Source organism: Lissotriton helveticus, chromosome 11 (genome assembly GCF_964261635.1).
Source record: "Lissotriton helveticus chromosome 11, aLisHel1.1, whole genome shotgun sequence".
Taxonomy (NCBI): domain Eukaryota; kingdom Metazoa; phylum Chordata; class Amphibia; order Caudata; family Salamandridae; genus Lissotriton; species Lissotriton helveticus.
This window is the reverse complement of record NC_136072.1, coordinates 913,494,884-913,514,217: the sequence shown is the minus strand read 5'-3', so window position 1 is coordinate 913,514,217 and position 19,334 is coordinate 913,494,884. Positions and strand designations below refer to the sequence as shown.

Here is a 19,334-nt window from a genome sequence, read left to right as displayed (position 1 = left end):
ATCACACCTATTGGCCTTTGCGTGCGTCTTTCTAAGAAAGACAGCATGCAATTAGCCAAAGGCGGGAGCATGGCCCGCCTGCTCTCTGCCTTGGCCTAGAGGCGCGGTAGCGAGCAGCAGCGCCATCTGTTTCCAATGATCATAATTGGAAACAGATGGAGATCGCGCTGGCCTTGATGCAAATTCCTCTTAGAGTGCGTGCACCACTCCCGGGCTTGTTCTACTTTGCCCTCTATAGTTTTGAGCACCAGAACTTAGGTCTATGCATTCAAGGGTAGCATTTGTATGGGTGATTGTCATTTTTTTTAGTATGAATAGATAAAGAACTGTCTTGGCAGCTCACCGCTGCCTCTAGCACAGAGTAAGACCTTTTTAGGTAAACAGCAAGACATCTCTGAGGTCAGAGACAGATGGGATTTTTTTTTGTTGCAACGAGAGTACGCTGTTTCTGGTAAGGATTAGGGCTGCAATGCTCAATTTTCCACTCCATTAAGTGACTATAACAAGAGTGAAATTCTCAGTTCTTTGGCCCAAACATCCACACACGTACAACATCAGTGCAAAATTGGCATGTCTGTTGTGGCACCAGTACACATTCCCAACTCGTCTTTGGTAGTTTATGTCGGCTATGCTTCCTTCATCCGATCTCTTCTTTCTGATGCACCCACCTCATGTCACATGGGTCGACTCGACACACCTCGTAATTTGTTTATAACGTTAGCTCTCACACTCCGCTTTCATGACATCAGGGTACACTTTACACTCGTCTCTTGCTACATAACTCCTATTTCCCAGTTGTCTCTTGTGACCTCTGTGCCAACACGACCCATCTTTCGTAACGTTACTGACCTTTCCCTGTTCATTTTTCAATACTCCGGTGCCCAGTCCTTAATTCTCACTTGGCATCAATGGTCATTCTATATTCGTCTCTTGTGAGATCGGAGGCCGGTCCACAACCATCTCTCGTGTCATGAGTTCCCTCTTTAAATCGTTGTGTCATGACATCGATCCCAGTTCACAATCACCTCTTCTTACTTGAGTTTTCACTCAATAGTCTCTAGTGTCTTTATGACCCTCTCACCATTTTCTATGGTGACCGTCCATTCTACACTTCTATGACATCAAAGCTCACTTCCCACACACCTTTTCTCTCGCACCAACCATTTCACTGCACATGACATCCCTGATCATTCTACAGTCATCTCTCGTGGTCTTTGTGACCCATCAGCATTTCACCTTCCACTCACCGCTTGCGGCATCTGTGCTCACTCCCAACTAGTCTTTTCACGCGAATGTCCACTCCAGACTCACCATTCCTCTGGCCACGCTGGTTTACACTTATCCCTCGCGACAGAGTACTCACTCTTTCCCCATGATATAAAGACCCATTCCCTCTCCAGAGCCATCACTCATTCCACCCCACTCATATATTGTGATTTCAGCGTTCTCATATTGTGACATGTTTGCCTATCGCGAGTGAGTGCATACTCATCCCTTAGTTCCATGAATGCACTTTGTAGTGAACTGAAACAAACACTGCACTCAATGCAACATACACTCCAAATAATACCACTCAGTGCCACATACTTAGACGCCACTTAATTACATTCTACTGTATACAACATACACTCCCCATAATACCACTCAGTGCCAAATAATTACACCCCCCATAATTACACTCTACTCAATGCAACATAAATACTCTCCACATAATACCACTCAGTGCCATATAATTACACGCCACATACTTACTCTACTCAATGCAACATAAATACACTCCACATAATGCCACACACTGCCACATAATTATATGCTACATAATTACACTGCACTCAATGCAACATACACTCCAAATACCACTCAGTGCCACATAATTACACTCTACTGCATGCAACATACACTGCACACAATACCATTCAGTGCCACATAATTATTTGCTACATAATTACACTGCACTCAATACAACATACACTCCGCATAATACCACTCAGTGCCACATAATTACACGCCACATAATTGCACTCTACTCAATGCAACATAAATACACTCCACATAATACCACTCAGTGCCATATAATTACTGGCTGGCAGACATTGAAGAGCAAAATGCAGATTTAGCTTCAAGGGGCTTCAGGCAGGGCAAAGACAACTTTCTAAAAGTTACTTGCCCATGATATCTAAAAAAAAATCAACATCAGCATTAAAATGGATTTTAAATAGAGATGGGCGAGCTAACAAATCAACCCGGAGAGCCGAGTCATGGGTCTGGCTCTGCTCTTTGAGCCATGCATGAGCCAAGTCCTGAAAATGTTTGCTATACAAATCATACAACAAACCACGTAAAATATGATGAATTCCCTTCAAATGTTTTAAAAAGTGTATTTCTTTAGCATTTTTTAAAACTTTTTTTAACATATTTTATTGATTTTAAGTTCGTTTACAGTCCTGTAAATTGCTCGTAAAGAGTTTATGACAAGTCATACATATTAACATTGCTACATATGTATCTTGCAAATGCATATCTGTGATTCACGATAATCAATCATAAAGAAACAACCCTGTGTAAACCCCCCACCCCAGAGAACTGTGGTCACCCTACAAACCCTCAAGTGCAATTCCGATAAGTCCGAGGTACTCTTCTTTGGGTGTGAGGCAGAGCCAGACTGGCAGGCTTGGTGGCCCATTAATATGTTTCCTCCGTCTTGTTCTTCCAAAATTGCTAAGAATTTGGGGGTCAAGATGGATAATGGGCTAACTCTGAAATCCCAGGTCCTCGGGGTGTCGGGCACCTGCTTTGGCCTCCTTAGGATGCTGCGGAGGTTCCTTCCCCTGTTGTCTGAGGAGCACAGGAAGCTGACGGTGCAGGCTCTTATCGGGTCCAGGTTAGATTACTCGAACATTCTTTACCTGGGCCTGCCAGAATATTTGCTGCAGCGGCTCCAAGTGGTGCAGAACGCTGCCGCGAGAGCTATTTTTGGTTTAAATAGACGGGCCAGTGCAGCGGGTCTGTTGAAGACCTTGCACTGGCTTCCAATCCGGAAACGGATTGCCTTTAAGGCTTTGACTCTGGCCTATAAGGCCCTCCATGCGGTGGGAGCAAAGTACCTCCAATAGAGACTGGCCTTTTATCATCCGACTCGCTCTTTGAGGTCGGAATCCCTGTTCCTGGCGGTTGTCCCGCGAGTGAGGAGAGCTCGTTTGGGAGGCCGCTCCTTTGGACTACTAGCGCCACAGTTGTGGAACTCTCTGCCGCTCACTTTGCGGGGAGCTACCAGCCTACTTGCCTTTAGAAAAGGCCTTAAAACCTGGCTGTTCACTCAGTAGCCCGCTTTTTGTGTGCCCGCTTGGCCTCTGTCTTTTTTCATTTTAACTGTGCTATGTTATTAGGATGCAGCCCTCTTTACTAAAAGCGCCGGGACACTCTTTTTGAGTAGCCGTGCGCTATACAAAAGATTAAATAACATAACATAACATAACATAACCCATCATCCGTATCATTTCACTTGTATCCCGTCCAGCGCTCAGTCTTCATACACATACAGGGCCTAGCCGCACATTTCCGTAGATAGCGGGGTATGGGCAATTCGTAGTTTTGAATGCACATTCAGGAACAATGTCATATGAACACCTCGGGCTCCTTGGACTTTAACTCTTCTAACATTGACTCCCAATCTAAGGCTATCTGTGTTTTTCGTAATCCCCTTGCCTCTTCCCTACGCAGCGCTGCGCCTTCTGCTCTACTCCATTTCACCACTTCTGTGTACGAGTTGCATATTTCAGGGGGCCTGCCTGATTTCCACCGCATTGTAATGTTCCTACGGGCCAGAAGTAGAGCCAGGTCGACGAATCTAAATTGTACTTTGTGTTTAGACCTGTGTTTGTGTAATCCAAGCAAGCATGCCTCCACTGTGTCATGCAGCAGAAGGTGCGTCGCTGTTCCTGTGATCTCTCTAACTTTAACCCAGTAGCTGAACAGATCGGGGCATGTCCACAACATATGTAATAGTCCCACTCAAGGGGCGCGACATCTGGGGCATGAGTGTTGTGTCTGAGGGAACATTTTATCCAATCGGTCAGGAGCCAGATAAGCGCGGTGTAATATCATGTTTTGAATGAATTTGAACCTCGAGTTTCGGGATACCTTTTTGGGGTGTTCCAGAATCTTTGCCCATTCGGTGTCCGATAGTACCCTACCTATCTCCTCCGTCCACACCACTCTCAGTGGATCCAGGTGGATCCTGGTGTGGTTGCTGATCCCATTGTAGATCCAGCGGAACAGGTGCCGCCCCCTCCCCATATAATGTACCATCTTTACTAGCTCGTTTTGGTCGGGTTCACGACCTTGTGGTGGCCAATGTTTTTTAATGTATCGTATCAGAGCAGCATAGGTTAAAAATAAATGTTGTGGAGCACCTGTCTCGTGCACGAACGTGTCGTGATCCATTAGGAGCTCCTGTCTAAAGAGGTCCGCCACTGTGGTGACACCAGACTCCGCCCAGGGTGTTAGTGTACGGTTAGTGAGGGTACCAGCAGCAAGCGGAATGCCCAGTAGGGGTACATTACCAGCGTATGTGGAGGGCGTTTTGGCATATTTGAGCGCCACCTTCCAGCATGTCAATGCGGTGGTCAGCAGTGTAGGTAAGTCTCTACGCATCTTGTAGCTCGGTAGCATCAGGGTGTGTAGAGCGCCAGTCTCCAAATCAGTTTTTGTGAATCGTATTTCATGGATATTACGTCCAGCTGTCCAGTAGGACAGCTACTGTAGTTGGCAGGCGTAGTAATACGCCCTAAAATCGGGAACTTCTAGCCCCCCCCATATTAGTGCATATTTGCAGTTTCTTCAAGCTGATTCGCCGTCTCCCTGTACCCCAGATTAGGTCTATCAGCAACGTGTTCAGCTTTTGAAATGTGGATATTGGTACTATTAGAGGCAAATTTGTGAAGTAGTAAAGTAGTCGTGGTAGAACTACCTTCTTCGCTATTGCCGCCCTTCCCATAACGGATAAAGGCAGCGAAGTCCAGAAAACCACACTGGATCTCGGGGACCGTAGTGTTCTGCCTAGATTACCCTCCAACAGATCGGCAGCTGTTCTATACACTTGGATACCCAAGTATTTGAATGTAATGGGGGCAACCAATAGTGGAGCGTCTCCGAAGTCCCCCTCCGTGAGGTCAGCGTGGTCCGTAAAGAAGAAGGCGTGTGATTTGGCAGCATTCACGGCAAGACCGGATATGGTTTCCAAGTTCCGAAACAAGTCACAGATCGGAGCTAAGGGCTGAAGAAGGTCGCGGAGATAGACAAGTATGTCATCCACATATGCCGAAAAAAGGTGGGTGGTGCGCCTGAGTGGTTTTCCCATATCCGGTAAGTTCTGTCTCATCGCAATCGCCAGGGGTTCTAGGGCTAGGACAAAAATCAGAGGCGATAGTGGGCAACCCTGGCGCGTCCCCCTGTGTATCTTCTACTCCCCCGAAATGTGTCTGCCCGTTCTTGCTCTTGCTGTCGGCTCTGTGTAAAGCAGACGTAGCCACTTTAGATAGCTATCAGGTATCCCGAACGTGACAGCGCCCGAAACATATAATCCCAGTGGATCGAATCGAATGCCTGTTTGAGGTCTAAAGAAAGACATCCCGCTTGAGGAAAGTGCTGCGGCACTTCTGACATTAAGTGGTGTAGCTTCCTAGTATTCAGGGAGGTGCTTCGTGGTGGTATGAACCCCGTCTGGTCTATATGTATCAGTTGGGTTAAGTAGGGCTGTAGTCTGTTAGCCAACACCTTACTTAATATTTTGTATTCCGTGGGTAAGAGCGACAGCGGCCGATAATTAGCCATGTCAGCATGATCTCTGCCTGGTTTAGGTAATGAAATGACCAGAGCCTGGGCGGTAGTGTGAGGCAAAACACCCTCCTCCCAGATCGTCTTAGCTAATTCCGTCAGTTTGGGTACAAGCGTCTCTGCGTACGTAGTGTAAAATTCGATGGGCAGGCCATCCATACCAGGGGTTTTGTTGCGAGGAATTCTCTTCATGGCAGTTTTGATTTCTTGTGAGGTTACAGGCCCTGAGAGCTCCTTTTGCGCCGTTTCCGATAGAGTGGGGAAGGTCAGTGAGGAGAGGAAAGTATCTGTACGTTCGGGGGATATCTCTACTGGTTTGTCATATAAAGAATCATAATATGTTTTGAAGGCTTCGTTAATCTCACCCTGCGTATACACTTTTGTGTCATCTGCCGTCCTGATTTCATTGATCACAATTGCGGGAGGAGCGTCCCGGAGCAGCCTAGCTAACAATGTGCCTGCCTTATCTGCGTCCACATGCGTCCTTTTGGTGTATTCCTGATAGTCTATGGCTCTAAGTGACTCTAACAGTTCGGCATGTTTAATCCGCGCTTCCTGTAGCGCTTCCGAGTGTGTGTCGTCAGTCGCCACCAACTGTTCCAATCTGCCCATTTGTGTTTCAGTGTCTATCAGTGACTTATGTAATTCCTGTTGTGTATCCACTGTCGCGCTAATCGCTCTACCCCGCAACACCGCCTTGAATGCATCCCATTCTATCAACCTACTGGTCGCTGTGCCGCTATTCTCAGTGAAGTATCATTCCATTGTGTGTGATAAGTCCGCACGGAACACTGTGTCTTCCAGCAGCTGTGGCCAAAAGCGCCACGTGGGGACCGGTGTATGTACCCTACCCCATGTAATGCTGATCTCTTGCGGGTTGTGGTCGGAGAATGTTTTTGGGAGGTATGTGGAACTAAGGACCTGCCCTGCAATGTCATCCGAGCATAGGACACTGTCTATTCTAGTGTGTAAGGCGTGTACTGCCGAATAAAACGAGTATTCTCGGTGGTCCTGGTGTCTCACCCTCCATACGTCACATAACCTCCATCCATTCATCCAGCGCACTAATGCCTCAGTTTGTTTAAATACCCCCGCGCCACGCAGTGGCGGGTTAGATCTACCTGGGGTGACATCCACTACCGTATTGTAGTCCCCACCTAGTATCCAAGGGCAGGTATCCCATCCCGCAAGTGCTCCGCTGATAGTGTCCCAGTATTTGTCTTGATCGAAATTAGGGGCATATATGGATCCTAACACCACTAGTCTTCTGTCCAGTGTCCCCCGCACAAAAACAAACCTACCCTCCTTATCAATTTTCTGATCAAGAGCCACGAAAGGCACTCCATGACATACCAAAATCGTAGATCCTCTAGCGTAGCCTGAGGAAGAGGTGGAGAAAACCTGCCCTCTCCATTTCTTCCTGACTTTGGCTATTTCGCTGGCTATCATGTGCGATTCCTGTAAGCAGGCTATCTGTACCTTGCGTCGAAGCAGTAGCGCATGTATCCTGTGGCGCTTATGTGTGGTGCCCATACCCAGTATATTCCAGGTGACTACGTTACAGCTGTCCTGTACATGCATGGGGTCAAGCCGTACAGCAGTAGGGGTGCAACCGCAGCGGCTGCGAAAGTGACTAGAGTGACATCTGCGTTATGTAGGTGACCATCCCCCCCAACGTTCCCAATACACGGTCTGTAACCGGAACCATTCCAGACCACAACATCACATTGCAACAAGCAAAGCAAAATTCGCAATCCAAGGGCCTTCGCCAAGTGGGGGGCGGCTACTACACCTCGCATGCATATGCGTATTACTTGAACAGAGCACTTTGAAGTTACAACAGTACTCGAGCCCAATCATTACTTTCCTGCAGTAAGCATATAAACAGCAAATAACAGAGAACGGCGTATTTCAGGTACATTCCACAGAAAAGGTACAGCACAATGTATACTTGCGTGTGTGCATCAGCCAAATAAGTCCGTAATCAATTGAGTTGAGGGGTAGCCGAGGGGAACAGGGCTACGCTGCCCTCAGAGTCCGATCCATGAGATAACTCATTGTCCGTGGAGGATTTAGTCTCATTATCGGCTCGCTGTCCATTCGTGAAGGTCGCAGTCGCGACGATCGCTTGTTGTTTGTATTGGTGTAGCCGCTGCGAGGGAACTCGCTTGTCCAGAATGAGCTGTCTGACGCGACCTCCCCTGCGGCCCCCCGAAGCATTCTTCTGAGTTCTCTTGGGGAAGTCCTGGCGGTTAGTGGCGTTCTCAGCGGCAGTCAGCTCCATCACTTTGATCCAGTCCTCCACGTCACCGGGGCTCTCAAAGAAGTAGGTTTTGTGGTCATGAATGATCTTCAGGCGCGCCGGAAACAACAGGGCATATTGGATATTCAAGTCTCGTAGCCGACGCTTCACATCTAGGAATGAGGAGCGCTGGCGTTGCACTATCACTGTGTAGTTCGGGTATAGGGAGACTCTCCCGTTCTCGAAGGTGATCGGCGCCTTCTCACGGGCCTTCCTCAATAGTACATCCCTATCTCTAAAGTTGAGTAGTTTCACAATAAGGCGGGGTACCCGACTTCGGTCTGCCAGTAGGTATGTGATGCGCCCTTTCGATGCAATATTGCGAGGGGAGTCCTTCCAGCATGACATGGTCCCTAAACCACTGCTCCATGTACCTTGTCGCGTCTATCCCCTCACTTCTCTCCGGCAGGCCGATCGCCCTAATGTTATTGCGCCTTGCTCTCCCTTCTGCGTCCTCCACCCAGTCTATTAAGGCCGCCATCTGCGTCTGTAGGTGTTTCACATCGGCCGCTGTTTGTTTTTGCTGCGGGAGCACTTCCGCCAAGGCCGTGGCATGTTCTTTCACTTTATCAGCTACTTTCGTGTGCTCCACCCTCAGCAGGGTTAAGCCAGTTGTTAGGGCACCTATCTGCGATTCAATGGCCTTCCTGGAGTCGCGTACCTCCTGCAGAATAAGGTCCAGTTTGTCTGCCTGCCTAGGCACCACCGTAGGGGGAATACTGTCCGACTCCTGCGTATTATCCACTTCGTCATTCATATCCTGTGTGGGGCCCGTTACCGCCTGTCCCGACTGCTTCAACTTGTTGCGCCCCATATCGATAGAACAGTGCTGCACTCCGCCGTAGTCCAGCAAAGCCACAGGTCTAATGAAAGGGCGGTACTCTTCCAGGTCACACTCGGGCACCAACTGGGTTTCAGGCGCCAAAAGCTAATGGTATTGCCGTCAATGTAAATGTAAATGTAGTTGAGCTTATATAGCGCACAGCTACCCGCAGTGGGTTTCCCGGCGCTTGCTTAGGGAACCCGTCCTGGTATTCCCCTGTGAGATATCAGGGTATCCACAAGGTGAAAGTCAGGCATCCCGCCGCGAGGGGCCGTTGTGGAGATTAAGCAAGCTATTGCCCAGAGTCGCAGAGTGTGAACCCGAGAGTCGAGGAGGCACCGGGGCGAGAATTATCGAGTCCGTGGAATTTTTTAGCCCAAGACCCGCCGAGGCGGGGAATTGAACCCTGGTCCAGGACCGATCTCAGCTCCCGGGTCTGCTGCCTCTAACCCCTGAGCCACACTTCTCCACGATCCACTCACCGGGCGTGGCCCAGCCCGTCAAAGCACACCCCCAGTAACGTGGGAGGGGAGCCCGCACTGCTCCCGTCACGCGGTTTCGTGGAGTGTAGCACCGCTACGCATAGCAATCCCTCTTGTGGCCCGCACCAGGGGGGAAGATATGGCGTAGGTTCAGGCGATAATACCCAGGGGAGAAAGGTAGATCTCCAATAGCAGTCCCGAATATGCCTCCTCACGTCCCCGGCAGTGTGAGCGATATGGCTGTGGTGTCTGGACCATGTACCCCAGGGGGGGCATTCACCTCATGACAGCGTGTCCCCCTGTGTGTCGTACTCCCAAGAAGCCCGCTCCACAGCGTTTGCAGTCAAGGCCTGCGCAGTTTGCCCCCTACCTCCACACACTATCTTCCAGGCATCAGGGGCTAGGCCTCTAGTAGGGAGCACTCGCTGTCCAGTCCGCGCAGCTCCTAGAGATCAGGCAGGGGCAGCCGGTCTTACCCACAGCAGTCCACAGTTGGCCCAATTACAAATGGCCGCCGCCGCCGGAGGTCCGCCCGGTATGCTGCAGTCCCTGCGTGTGTGCCCGGATCACTCCCACCTCAGTGTGTCGTTGAGGCGCCTCTCCGATCCTCCCGACAGCTACAGGCAGTCACAGACGATGCAGGGGAGCGCGCCGCACCTCAGTGCTGACCGCGGCATTCGGGGCACAGCGCCAGTGAAGGACAGGCCTCACCGCATCCCCGGGCTCGGTAGCAGCGTGCCCCGGCCCACCTCCACAAATCGCCACACCTCCTTCAGCGTGTCAGCTCCCGTCAGCGGAGCTCCAGTGTGTCCGCAGCTGGCGAGTGTCAAGTTGCGCCGGTCAGAGTCGCTGTATCAGACTCGACTCAGCGGCCGCCGGCATTCGCGGTCTCCGTCCGCCGGACAGGGGCGGCGCCCATCCCCCCGCCGCACCTCTCGCCTTCTGCGGCGTGAAAGGAAAAAACGGCACATCGCAACCTCCGATCAGATCCGAGGGTACAGCTCTGCCCTCTTGATGTTCCCCAACCGCTTTCGCCGTCCACACAGCAGGTAGAGTTAGTACATTTCAGGATCTTAGTGGGCTCGGGTCCGGAGCTCCGTTATCAGGCAGCCGCCATACTCGGCTGTTGGCCACGCCCCCCGTGTATTTCTTTAGCATGTGTAAGCTTTGACATTAATAAGTCACATTATAGCACATCACTGAAAGTACTTAATAAAAGTGATAGTTTTTAAACAATGAATCATTAGTGAACTAAGAGGCAAGACAGCTCTCATGTAAACCCTGCAGTGACACACATTAGTATAGCGCAATGTTATAGTCTTAAATCAAACACAATAGGTTTTTGTACAACTAGTATTCTGAACTAACATATTTGAAAGTGCTTTCATACGCGACAATGATGAAAAAGAAGTTTTGCTGAAATAAAATATTTGCCTTAGATCACTCAGTTTAAGGGGAAAGCCCTCATTTCACTATGTACAAATCAGCCAATAACTGGGTATCTATTTGTCGTTCCTTTTCTATGTTAAAATTTTAGTTTTTACTACTTTGTGCATTTTGTCTGCAGTTTTTATAAAGGCGAACTCGACTGAAAGGTATTGGAGTGCAGTTACATTACACAAGGTCACGTTCATTTTTATAGGCACAGGGAGATTGTCATTTGCCCAGAACCAGAGGATGATGAACGATGCAGAGACTCAAACCTTGTTCCCTAGTTCAGAAGTCAGCAGCTCTGGTCATAACGCCTCATCCTGGACCTCATGTTGAGCCAGAGCCAGGTCTCAAGCTCGAGCCTGGCTCGAGCTTTGAGTGGCTCGCCCACCCCAGATTTTTAATATCCATTAAAAATAGCTCTTTAATTATGCTAGTCCCATACCCCAGATACAGTATCGGTATTTAATATTGAATTCCATGGTTTTCCTATGGAACCGCCAGCCTTCCTATAGGGAAAATAGCATTGAGATGGTAATCACTGTAAGGACATGTTTTACATTAAACTTTCTTACATGTCCTACTTTTAAATATGAAGCACTCTGCTTTGTCAGCAATAAGGTGTACGTTTGTGGTGACTTATAAATATTTAAAAGGAAGCTTTAGGCCTGTCACAATGGGTTATTTTGACAGATCGAACTTGCAGTTATAACCTGCACAGCAAGGCTCCTGGTGGCAGGCCTGCAGTGATGTTTACATTGCCATAGTATTAGATGGCACAATGGTTGCTGCAGTCCACTGACATTGAACTTACAGGGTACACCTTGGTACCATGTGCCAGGGACCTATAGGTATGTTAAATATGTCAGTCGGGTGTATACCAATTTCATCATGTTTAAAGCATTGTATCACTGGTCAGGAGGGGTAAAGAGTTCCATAACATCAAAAATAGGGTTAAGCAAAGGCAAAACATCTGGGACGACCCGGCAGAAAGTGCCAGTTTTCATCAAATACCTGCTGTGCACAGTTCTAAGTTGTGCAGCCTGTTAAACACCAATCTCATAAAATCCTTTATGCTTTTTGGGTTCATATCGATGAATGTGGCAACGCCTTGTATTTTAAAGAATCCATCAAGTGGGGGCCTGACGCCTGTTTGGAATTTTACACCATTCCTTTGCATCAGTGTCTCTTCTTGGGGTTTAAAGATATTACATTTGTAGCCAGAATAGCAGAGAGACTAGCCATATACAAAACCAGTAAAAAAATCCTGTACATTGTGCCTTCTAGGTGTCACAGAATAATGACTGAATTGCTATTTCTTATCTTGAGTGAAACAGTGAATACCTACCTTATGTGTGAAATTTGTTTACACCTTCACCACGATGCATCCCATTAACATGAAATAAACAACGCAATGTTTACTCTTTTTTATACATACTCTTTGGTGCTTTTCACAAATGTTCTCTTCTTTTCTTTGCTCCCACAGTGCATCGCATGTTCACCTATCCTGTGTGCCCTCCAGGCACGTCCTTCTTGTTCCTCGACCTTCTCATCTTTGTTGTAATGGGTTGGAATGAGGAACGTGCACTGGGGACCCTGCCTTACCTGCAGCGCACTGCCCTTGTTGCCACAATGTCATCAGCTCTCTACCTCATCCCTGCCCTGCTCCTTTTCCAGTCACCTGTTAGTTCCTGTGGGTTCACCACTGTGCACATTGGCTTGTTGGCGGCAAGGTCATTTACTCGGCGAAGAGGGGTGCTGGGACGTATTGTAGCATTGGCACTTCCTTGCGCAATTATTTTATTTACTTATTTATTGTTCCATGAACCCCCCATACTCTTGTACATTTGTGGGCTACTTACTGGACTCTTCTGTATCCTTTCATCAGTGGACCCTAATGAGGGCACAAGCTTGCAATGGACTACAGGATAAAACATATATTTGTGAAGGGGAGTACCTGAATCTTTTTTGAGACGTGAATATGTATGTAAATGTGCCGTTTGTCCAATGTAAACCACAAACCCTTATATCACTAGGGCCACGATTTGTCTGCTGTTCTACAACTGCAAAATACGTTTTTCATACCTGCTCTTTTTAAAGATGAATAATGAAACTCAACACTTGCAGTCAAATGTAATACTCCTGCTATTAAGCTCCAGGCGTTTTTATAACCCAGTAACGGATGACGCTAGTTCCCTTTCTACATAACATTGTAAACTGTCTTGGATGGTTAGACACTGTTATGCTTTTCTGGGCTAGTCTTTTCTCAGGAGTTGCCCTGCTCCTTCATGTTTGATCATTTAGAATTCACTTCTTTGAGGTCTACTCTTCAGGGGCATGGGCCAGGCTTACTGTCCAGGGGTTTAATTGTCAGAGAGTGTACCATGTCTCTTGAAGGACCTACTCTTGTTGGGTCAGAGGAGTCCTCAGAGGCCCCTGAGCAACACTTCTTCAGGTGGCTACATTGTTGTCTAGCAGCACATGTTGCTTGTCAGATCTGATTAATGTACGTTCTCCAGACAACTACCTCTCTAAGGTTGTACACAAATGACATTGCACACCCTATTCGAAGAACAAGTTAGTTACTTACCTTCCGTAACGCTCTTTCTGGTAGACACTCTATCTAGCCGCAGATTCCTCACCCTTTGAATATTCCAATGCATCAGACTGGATCTGGAAACCTTTTTGGGTTTCGCCTGCCGAAAGGCTGCGCTCTGCGCAGCCTTTCAGCGCAGGTGAAATCCTATGTCGACACTAAGCAGTTCGGGAACGTCCCCCGGCTCTCATTGGCTAGCTCCATAAATGGAGGCTAGCCATTGGGTGCCGGATCTGTCCGTCAAGGCCGGACCAGATTCGGGGGCGTTCCCGAGATTTTTTCCCAGGGCAGAGTTACGTTTTTTCCCGTTCCCTCCCCTTTCACTGAAAGTGAATTCAGATGCGCTGTCCATTCCCGCCCCCTCCGTGTCCTCTCCCGCCCCCTCCCGCCGTCCGTCCCGCCCCCTCCGTGTGCCTTTCCGCCCCCCCCCCTCGCTGTCCTGTGCACGTTTCCCGCCCCCTCCCGCCCCCTCCCGCCGTCCGTGTCCCCTCCCGCCCCCTCCCGCCGTCCGTGTCCCCTCCCGCCCCCTCCCGCCCCCTCCCGCCGTCCGTGTCCTCTCCCTTCAAGAATGCTTCGAAGGGCTCAGGTGCCGCGGCGTCAGGCAAGTCAGCAGAGTCCTGTGGGGCAAGGGAGGGGAAACGGGGGTTAGGGTGAAGCACCGTTGGCATGGTGCGTGGGAGAGAAGGCCGGAAGTCCCGCCCCCGCCCGGAGACGCATGGAGCCCCGGAGGAGAAGTGCTGGATGGTGCGGGGCTCCCGTGTGCTGAGGGAGCCCCGGGGGAAGAGACGGCAGGAGCGGAGTTGTGTTCCTCCAGCTGACGGAAGTCCCGCCCGGAGACGCATGGAGCCCCGGAGGAGCCTGCATGACACGCACTGGTGACACTTTCAAATACATAAATTGTTGGCGCCCTAGCCCTGGCACCCTGTCTCGTTGGTCCCTGGGGCGCCCCTGGTCCTTTCCCTTTGCCTGACCTGTCTCACTGACCCTGCCCTGTCTCACAGTCCCTGCCCTGTCTCACTGTCCCTCTCTCGGTCTCTTGCAGAGAAGCGGCCGAAGCCCTGCGCCGAGAGCAGGTCTGCCTCGCCCCCCATCGCTCAGGTGGAGCTGCAGGGGTCCGAGCTCTGGAAGCGCTTCCACGACTTTGGCACCGAGATGATCATCACCAAGGCCGGCAGGTAGGCACCTGCGCCCCCCCGCCCACTGTCGGGGCCGCGGAGCCCTGTAACACCTACTAATCTCACAACCTCTACTGAAATAAGCACCCAGCACGCGCAGTGCTCACGCTCAGCACGTTCCATTCACATTATCAGCCAGTGAGTGTGTGAAATAATGCGCGACTGAGCTTTGCAAATAATGCGCTATTCGGAACAGAAGAGCTCTTCTGCTCCTAATAGTTTAAAGTGGATGTCCATGTGAATAACTTTTCCTTTGCACGACTTGCCGGAAACCACAAGCGGGAACCTTCAGCACTGTTTACAGCACTGTGCACCTTAGCGCGACTTTATAATACGTCGAATGTGGCCCAGTTCTTATATATAGTAGCAATACAATTATCGGCGCAAATTAAGTCAACGACACTTGCATGCGCATTTGCACAATTCATATAAAGTAGTTTTAAAAGAGAACCGACCATTCTGTAGCCGTGTTTCTCATAGAAGCCGCCCTGTTTCCAGCGTGGACACATATCTGCTCACTGTTGTTATATAAGTGTGCGAGTTCTTATTTCGAAAAATGCTCCCTGTGTACAGCATCACCAGTGAGGTTTGTGGTAGGTTTTCAAATTTCCTACCTCGTGGACACCAATGCACGTATTTGTGTTCATTCGTGCTGCATTAGTGTGTGCACCTGTGTGTTGTGTGGCACTTCTCACATACCCGCACTATTTTGCGCCGGCGGGTAGATTCTCGCCTGTGCTACGCGGTGTGCACTGTTGAGTTTTCGGCCTCTTGAGTTCCCTTTGCCCTGCTGTAGTATCGAAGGTGGATGCTCGCTCTTGTTATTCCAGCGTGTGTGCCGGTATTCCTCAAAGCTGCCCATACTTGTCACCTCGATACTTGTGCTTTTTTCCAGTAAATTCCCATACCTCGTGTGTGCGCTGCTTTTCCCCACAGATACATATATTTGTTACGTCAGTGCGTTTATTGTTAATTCTCCTGGGTGATTCCTCTTGTTACTTCGGTGTGTGTGTGTGAGATGCTATGTTTCGTAGATTATCACTCTGATCGTCGTCGTGCGTGTGTTGGTATTTTCCGCAGAGGCTCACTCGTGCTAGCCCGGTGTGCTCAGTATTGTAGTGCCTCTTTCGTTGATGCTCACTCTTGTCAGCTTGTGATTGTGCTGATACTTTTCACACGTACACTCTTGCACGCTGAGCGTGTGTGATTAACTTTGTGTAGGTTCACTCTTGCTAGCTTGGTGCGCGTGCCTGAATTCAGCGTGAGTTCACTCTTGCACGCGCTGTGTCCTGCTGATGCTTTCCGTATATGCCCCCACTTGATTGTGTGCATGCTGGTATTGTTCAGAGATGCTCGCTCTTGACCTTTCAGTGAGCGTGGTGGTGATTTGTGTAGTTCCACTCTTACTCGCTCTGTCAATGTGTTCAAATTTGGTGTAAATACATCATGCTAGCTCAGTATGTGCTAGTATTCTTGTTTGTTTTTTATGCTCTTGCTAGCTCAGTGTGGTGGTATTCCCTTAGGATAATTCTTGGCAGCGCGGTGTGAGTGCTGTTATTCTTCGTAGATTTACTTTTGCTGGCTCATTGTACGCGGTGGTATTCTTTGTTTGTCCATACTTGTTAGCTCAGAGTGTGTGCTAGTTTTGTTTCTTATATTCACTCTTGAACGCTCAGTGGCTAGCTGGTTATATTGTTCCTAGGATTGCTCGTGCCTGCTCATTGTATGTGTGCGTGTTGGTATTTTTCGTAGGTAAACTCTTGCTAGCCCTGTGTGTGCTGAATATGTTCCGTGGGTTCTCTCCTGTAGTTCAGAGAGCGTACCGACATTCTTCGTAGTTTCACGCGTACTGGCTCAGTGTCTCTCTGGTATTCTTCTTCTTAGGTTTGCTCTTGCTAGCTCACCGTCTCCGTGTGTGCATTGGTATTGTTTGTACGTTCACTTGCTAGCGAAGAGTGCGTGCTGGGTATCTGCCAGCACACAGACTGAGTAGTAGGCTCTCTCCTATATATCATTGAGTGTACTGATATCTTGAGTGTACTGATATCCTTGGAAGGCTTACTCTTGCGGCTTACTCTTGCTAGATCAGTGTCTGCCTGGTATTCTCGCAGTGTTACTCTTGCTACCTTATTGTGTGCGTGTTGGTAGGTACACTTTTGCTAGCTCAATATGTGCGCTGGTTATGTATTGTAGTTTCTCTCTTGTGGTTCAGCTCTGCGCAGCTTTTCAGCGCAGGTGAAATCCTATGTCGACACTAAGCACTTCGGGAACGTCCCCCGGCTCTCATTGGCTAGCTCCATAAATGGAGGCTAGCCATTGAGTGCCGGATCTGTCCGTCAAGGCCGGACCAGATTCGGGGGCGTTCACGAGATTTTTTCCCAGGGCGGAGTTACGTTTTTTCCCGTTCCCTCCCCTTTCACTGAAAGTGAATTCAGATGCGCTGTCCATTCCCGCCCCCTCCGTGTCCTCTCCCGCCCCCTCCCGCCGTCCGTCCCGCCCCCTCCGTGTGCCTTTCCGCCCCCCCCTCGCTGTCCTGTGCACGTTTCCCGCCCCCTCCCGCCGTCCGTGTCCCCTCCCGCCCCCTCCCGCCGTCCGTGTCCCCTCCCGCCCATCCTTGACAGTAATATTGTAGCTCATTCCAAAATCGCTTCACCTTACACCCTAGTTAGTGAACTCCGTGTGCCTATAAAACAGGACTGACTCATGGAAAGGTTACCAGTGTCACAATAACACCAGTCATCCAATCAAGGCTGCAACACTGCTTCCTGGTCTGTTGTTCTTTAATAATAAGATGGCTGGCACACAATGGCGGGGCCTGTTATTTTGTCTCTTAATTGTGCTCAACGTCCTTTTTCCCCAGCACCCTCCCCTCTTCCAAGGGGCGGCAACCTGAGGGATAGCCCCGGGCGCCACAAGCTCTAGCTACGCCCCTGACAGGTCTTGATGGTAATAGATATGAAGCTTGTAATCTAATAATCTAGGAGAATATTAGTATGAATATTTACCCCTTTGGTCATTTCAGAACCTGATTTTCGATCAAGTAATACAGATTCTCACATTACCTTGTACATAAATCGGAATCCTGGTTATGGTAAATACATTCTTTTTAGTCCTTAAAAGCCAAATATTAATATTCTGAGTGGGTGTGTGTGGCTCTGGGTGGGTGGGTGTGTGTGTGTGTGGCTCTGGGTGTGTGTGTGTGGTAGTAATTGCTGTCTGCTGAGCTCGTCCGTAGGGTACAATAGGTCTCACATTTGCAAGAGATTAAGCTAATGGCAATGTAAATGACAATGCCATTTATTTATCTGTTTTCAAAACCAACACATAAATACAAAATTTGTCATTTACAATGCCAATAGCTCTAACTTTTCCAAAGGCGAAACCATTGCATTGTAAATGCTTGTTTCATAGTACCTCTGCGCGCCAAAAAATGGTGCTGTGCTCTCGAAGTGACACGCAGGGCCTATAAAGATTCCACTCACCCACACTGATGTCAGTTGTTTCCAAGACTGTCCACGCCTCCAGAGGTGGAGCCCCTAAAGCAAAATTAGTACACCAGTGTGCAGATTCCTAGACTTAGGAAATTATTAAGAGGTAGAGTCCTGTGACAGAACGGGGAGGATCGGAAAGTCGGTGATGAATCTCCTCCTCCTTAGATGGCTGAGGCAGAGCATAGAATGCCGGCGGGGTGATGGTTTGACTGAAGTGGAATGGTGTCACAAGTTTTTGTAGAAAGGAAGTTCTAGTACGCGTATTCAACTTATGACGAAGGTGATGTATGTTGAGTGAGCATACAGAGCCTAAAGCTTGCTCCCACGCCATGCAGAGGGAATGGCAATCAGCAACACATTTTTAATGGTGAGAAGCTACAAAGGACAGCTGTGGAACAGTTTAAATGGAGTACACATTATATAAGTAAGGACAAGATTGAGGTCCCATTTGGACATCACAAATGGAGAAGGGGGAAACATGTTTTGTAATCCTTTCAAAAATCATTACAACTGGTGATATAAATAAAGAGGACTGATAAGGCAACCTTAAGATGGACGAGACAGCTGAAAGATAACCATTAACTGTGCCTAGAGCAAAGCTTTGCTGGGTGAGAGACAAGGAATAAAACATCAAACAGTTTGGCCTGGAGGCGGTCAACCTGGCGAATGCTGCACCAAACCACAAATTTGTCCCACCAATGGGTGTATAGAGTTTTCATTGAGAGATGCCTGGCTACCAACATTATATCAACCACCTCCGGGTGAAGGTCAAAAGTGTTCTGCTGCCACTGCTTAATCACTACATGAAGGTGTAGGTTGTGAAGGCCCAAGTGCAGAACCCTGCCCCGTTGCTGTGACATCAGGTCCTCCTGGAGGGGCAGCCTGATCGGAGGACATATGTTCAAGCCCAGGAGTTCTGGATACCAAACTTTCTGTGCCCAATCCAAAGCCACTAGGATGACTTGAGCCCGGTCTGTCCTGATCTTCTTGAGAATTCCGGGCAGGGGTGGTATCAGTGGAAAGGCATGCAGGAGTCCAAGCCCCAAGTTCCACTCGGGGCGGGACGCCTCTCCGAGCGAGAGACACCATGGAAACTCCAACGCACAGAAGTGCTGGCATTGTACATTCTCGGCGGTAGCAAACAGATCAAGCCAAGGTTCTCACCCTTTGTGGAAGAGACCTTGAGCCACCTCTGGGTG

At 49.0% G+C, this 19,334-nt stretch overlaps 1 protein-coding gene across 1 annotated transcript in view; it reads left to right on the top strand.

Annotated features, from left to right (window-relative positions):
• Window positions 1-19,334, top strand: part of RHBDD3 (rhomboid domain containing 3) — a 122,257-nt gene that overhangs the window by 80,167 nt on the left and 22,756 nt on the right. Inside the window, exon 3 of the mRNA XM_078667176.1 lies at window positions 12,360-12,746. Coding sequence (XP_078523302.1) covers window positions 12,360-12,746 — 387 coding nt within the window. The remainder of the gene's footprint in view (window positions 1-12,359; window positions 12,747-19,334) is intronic.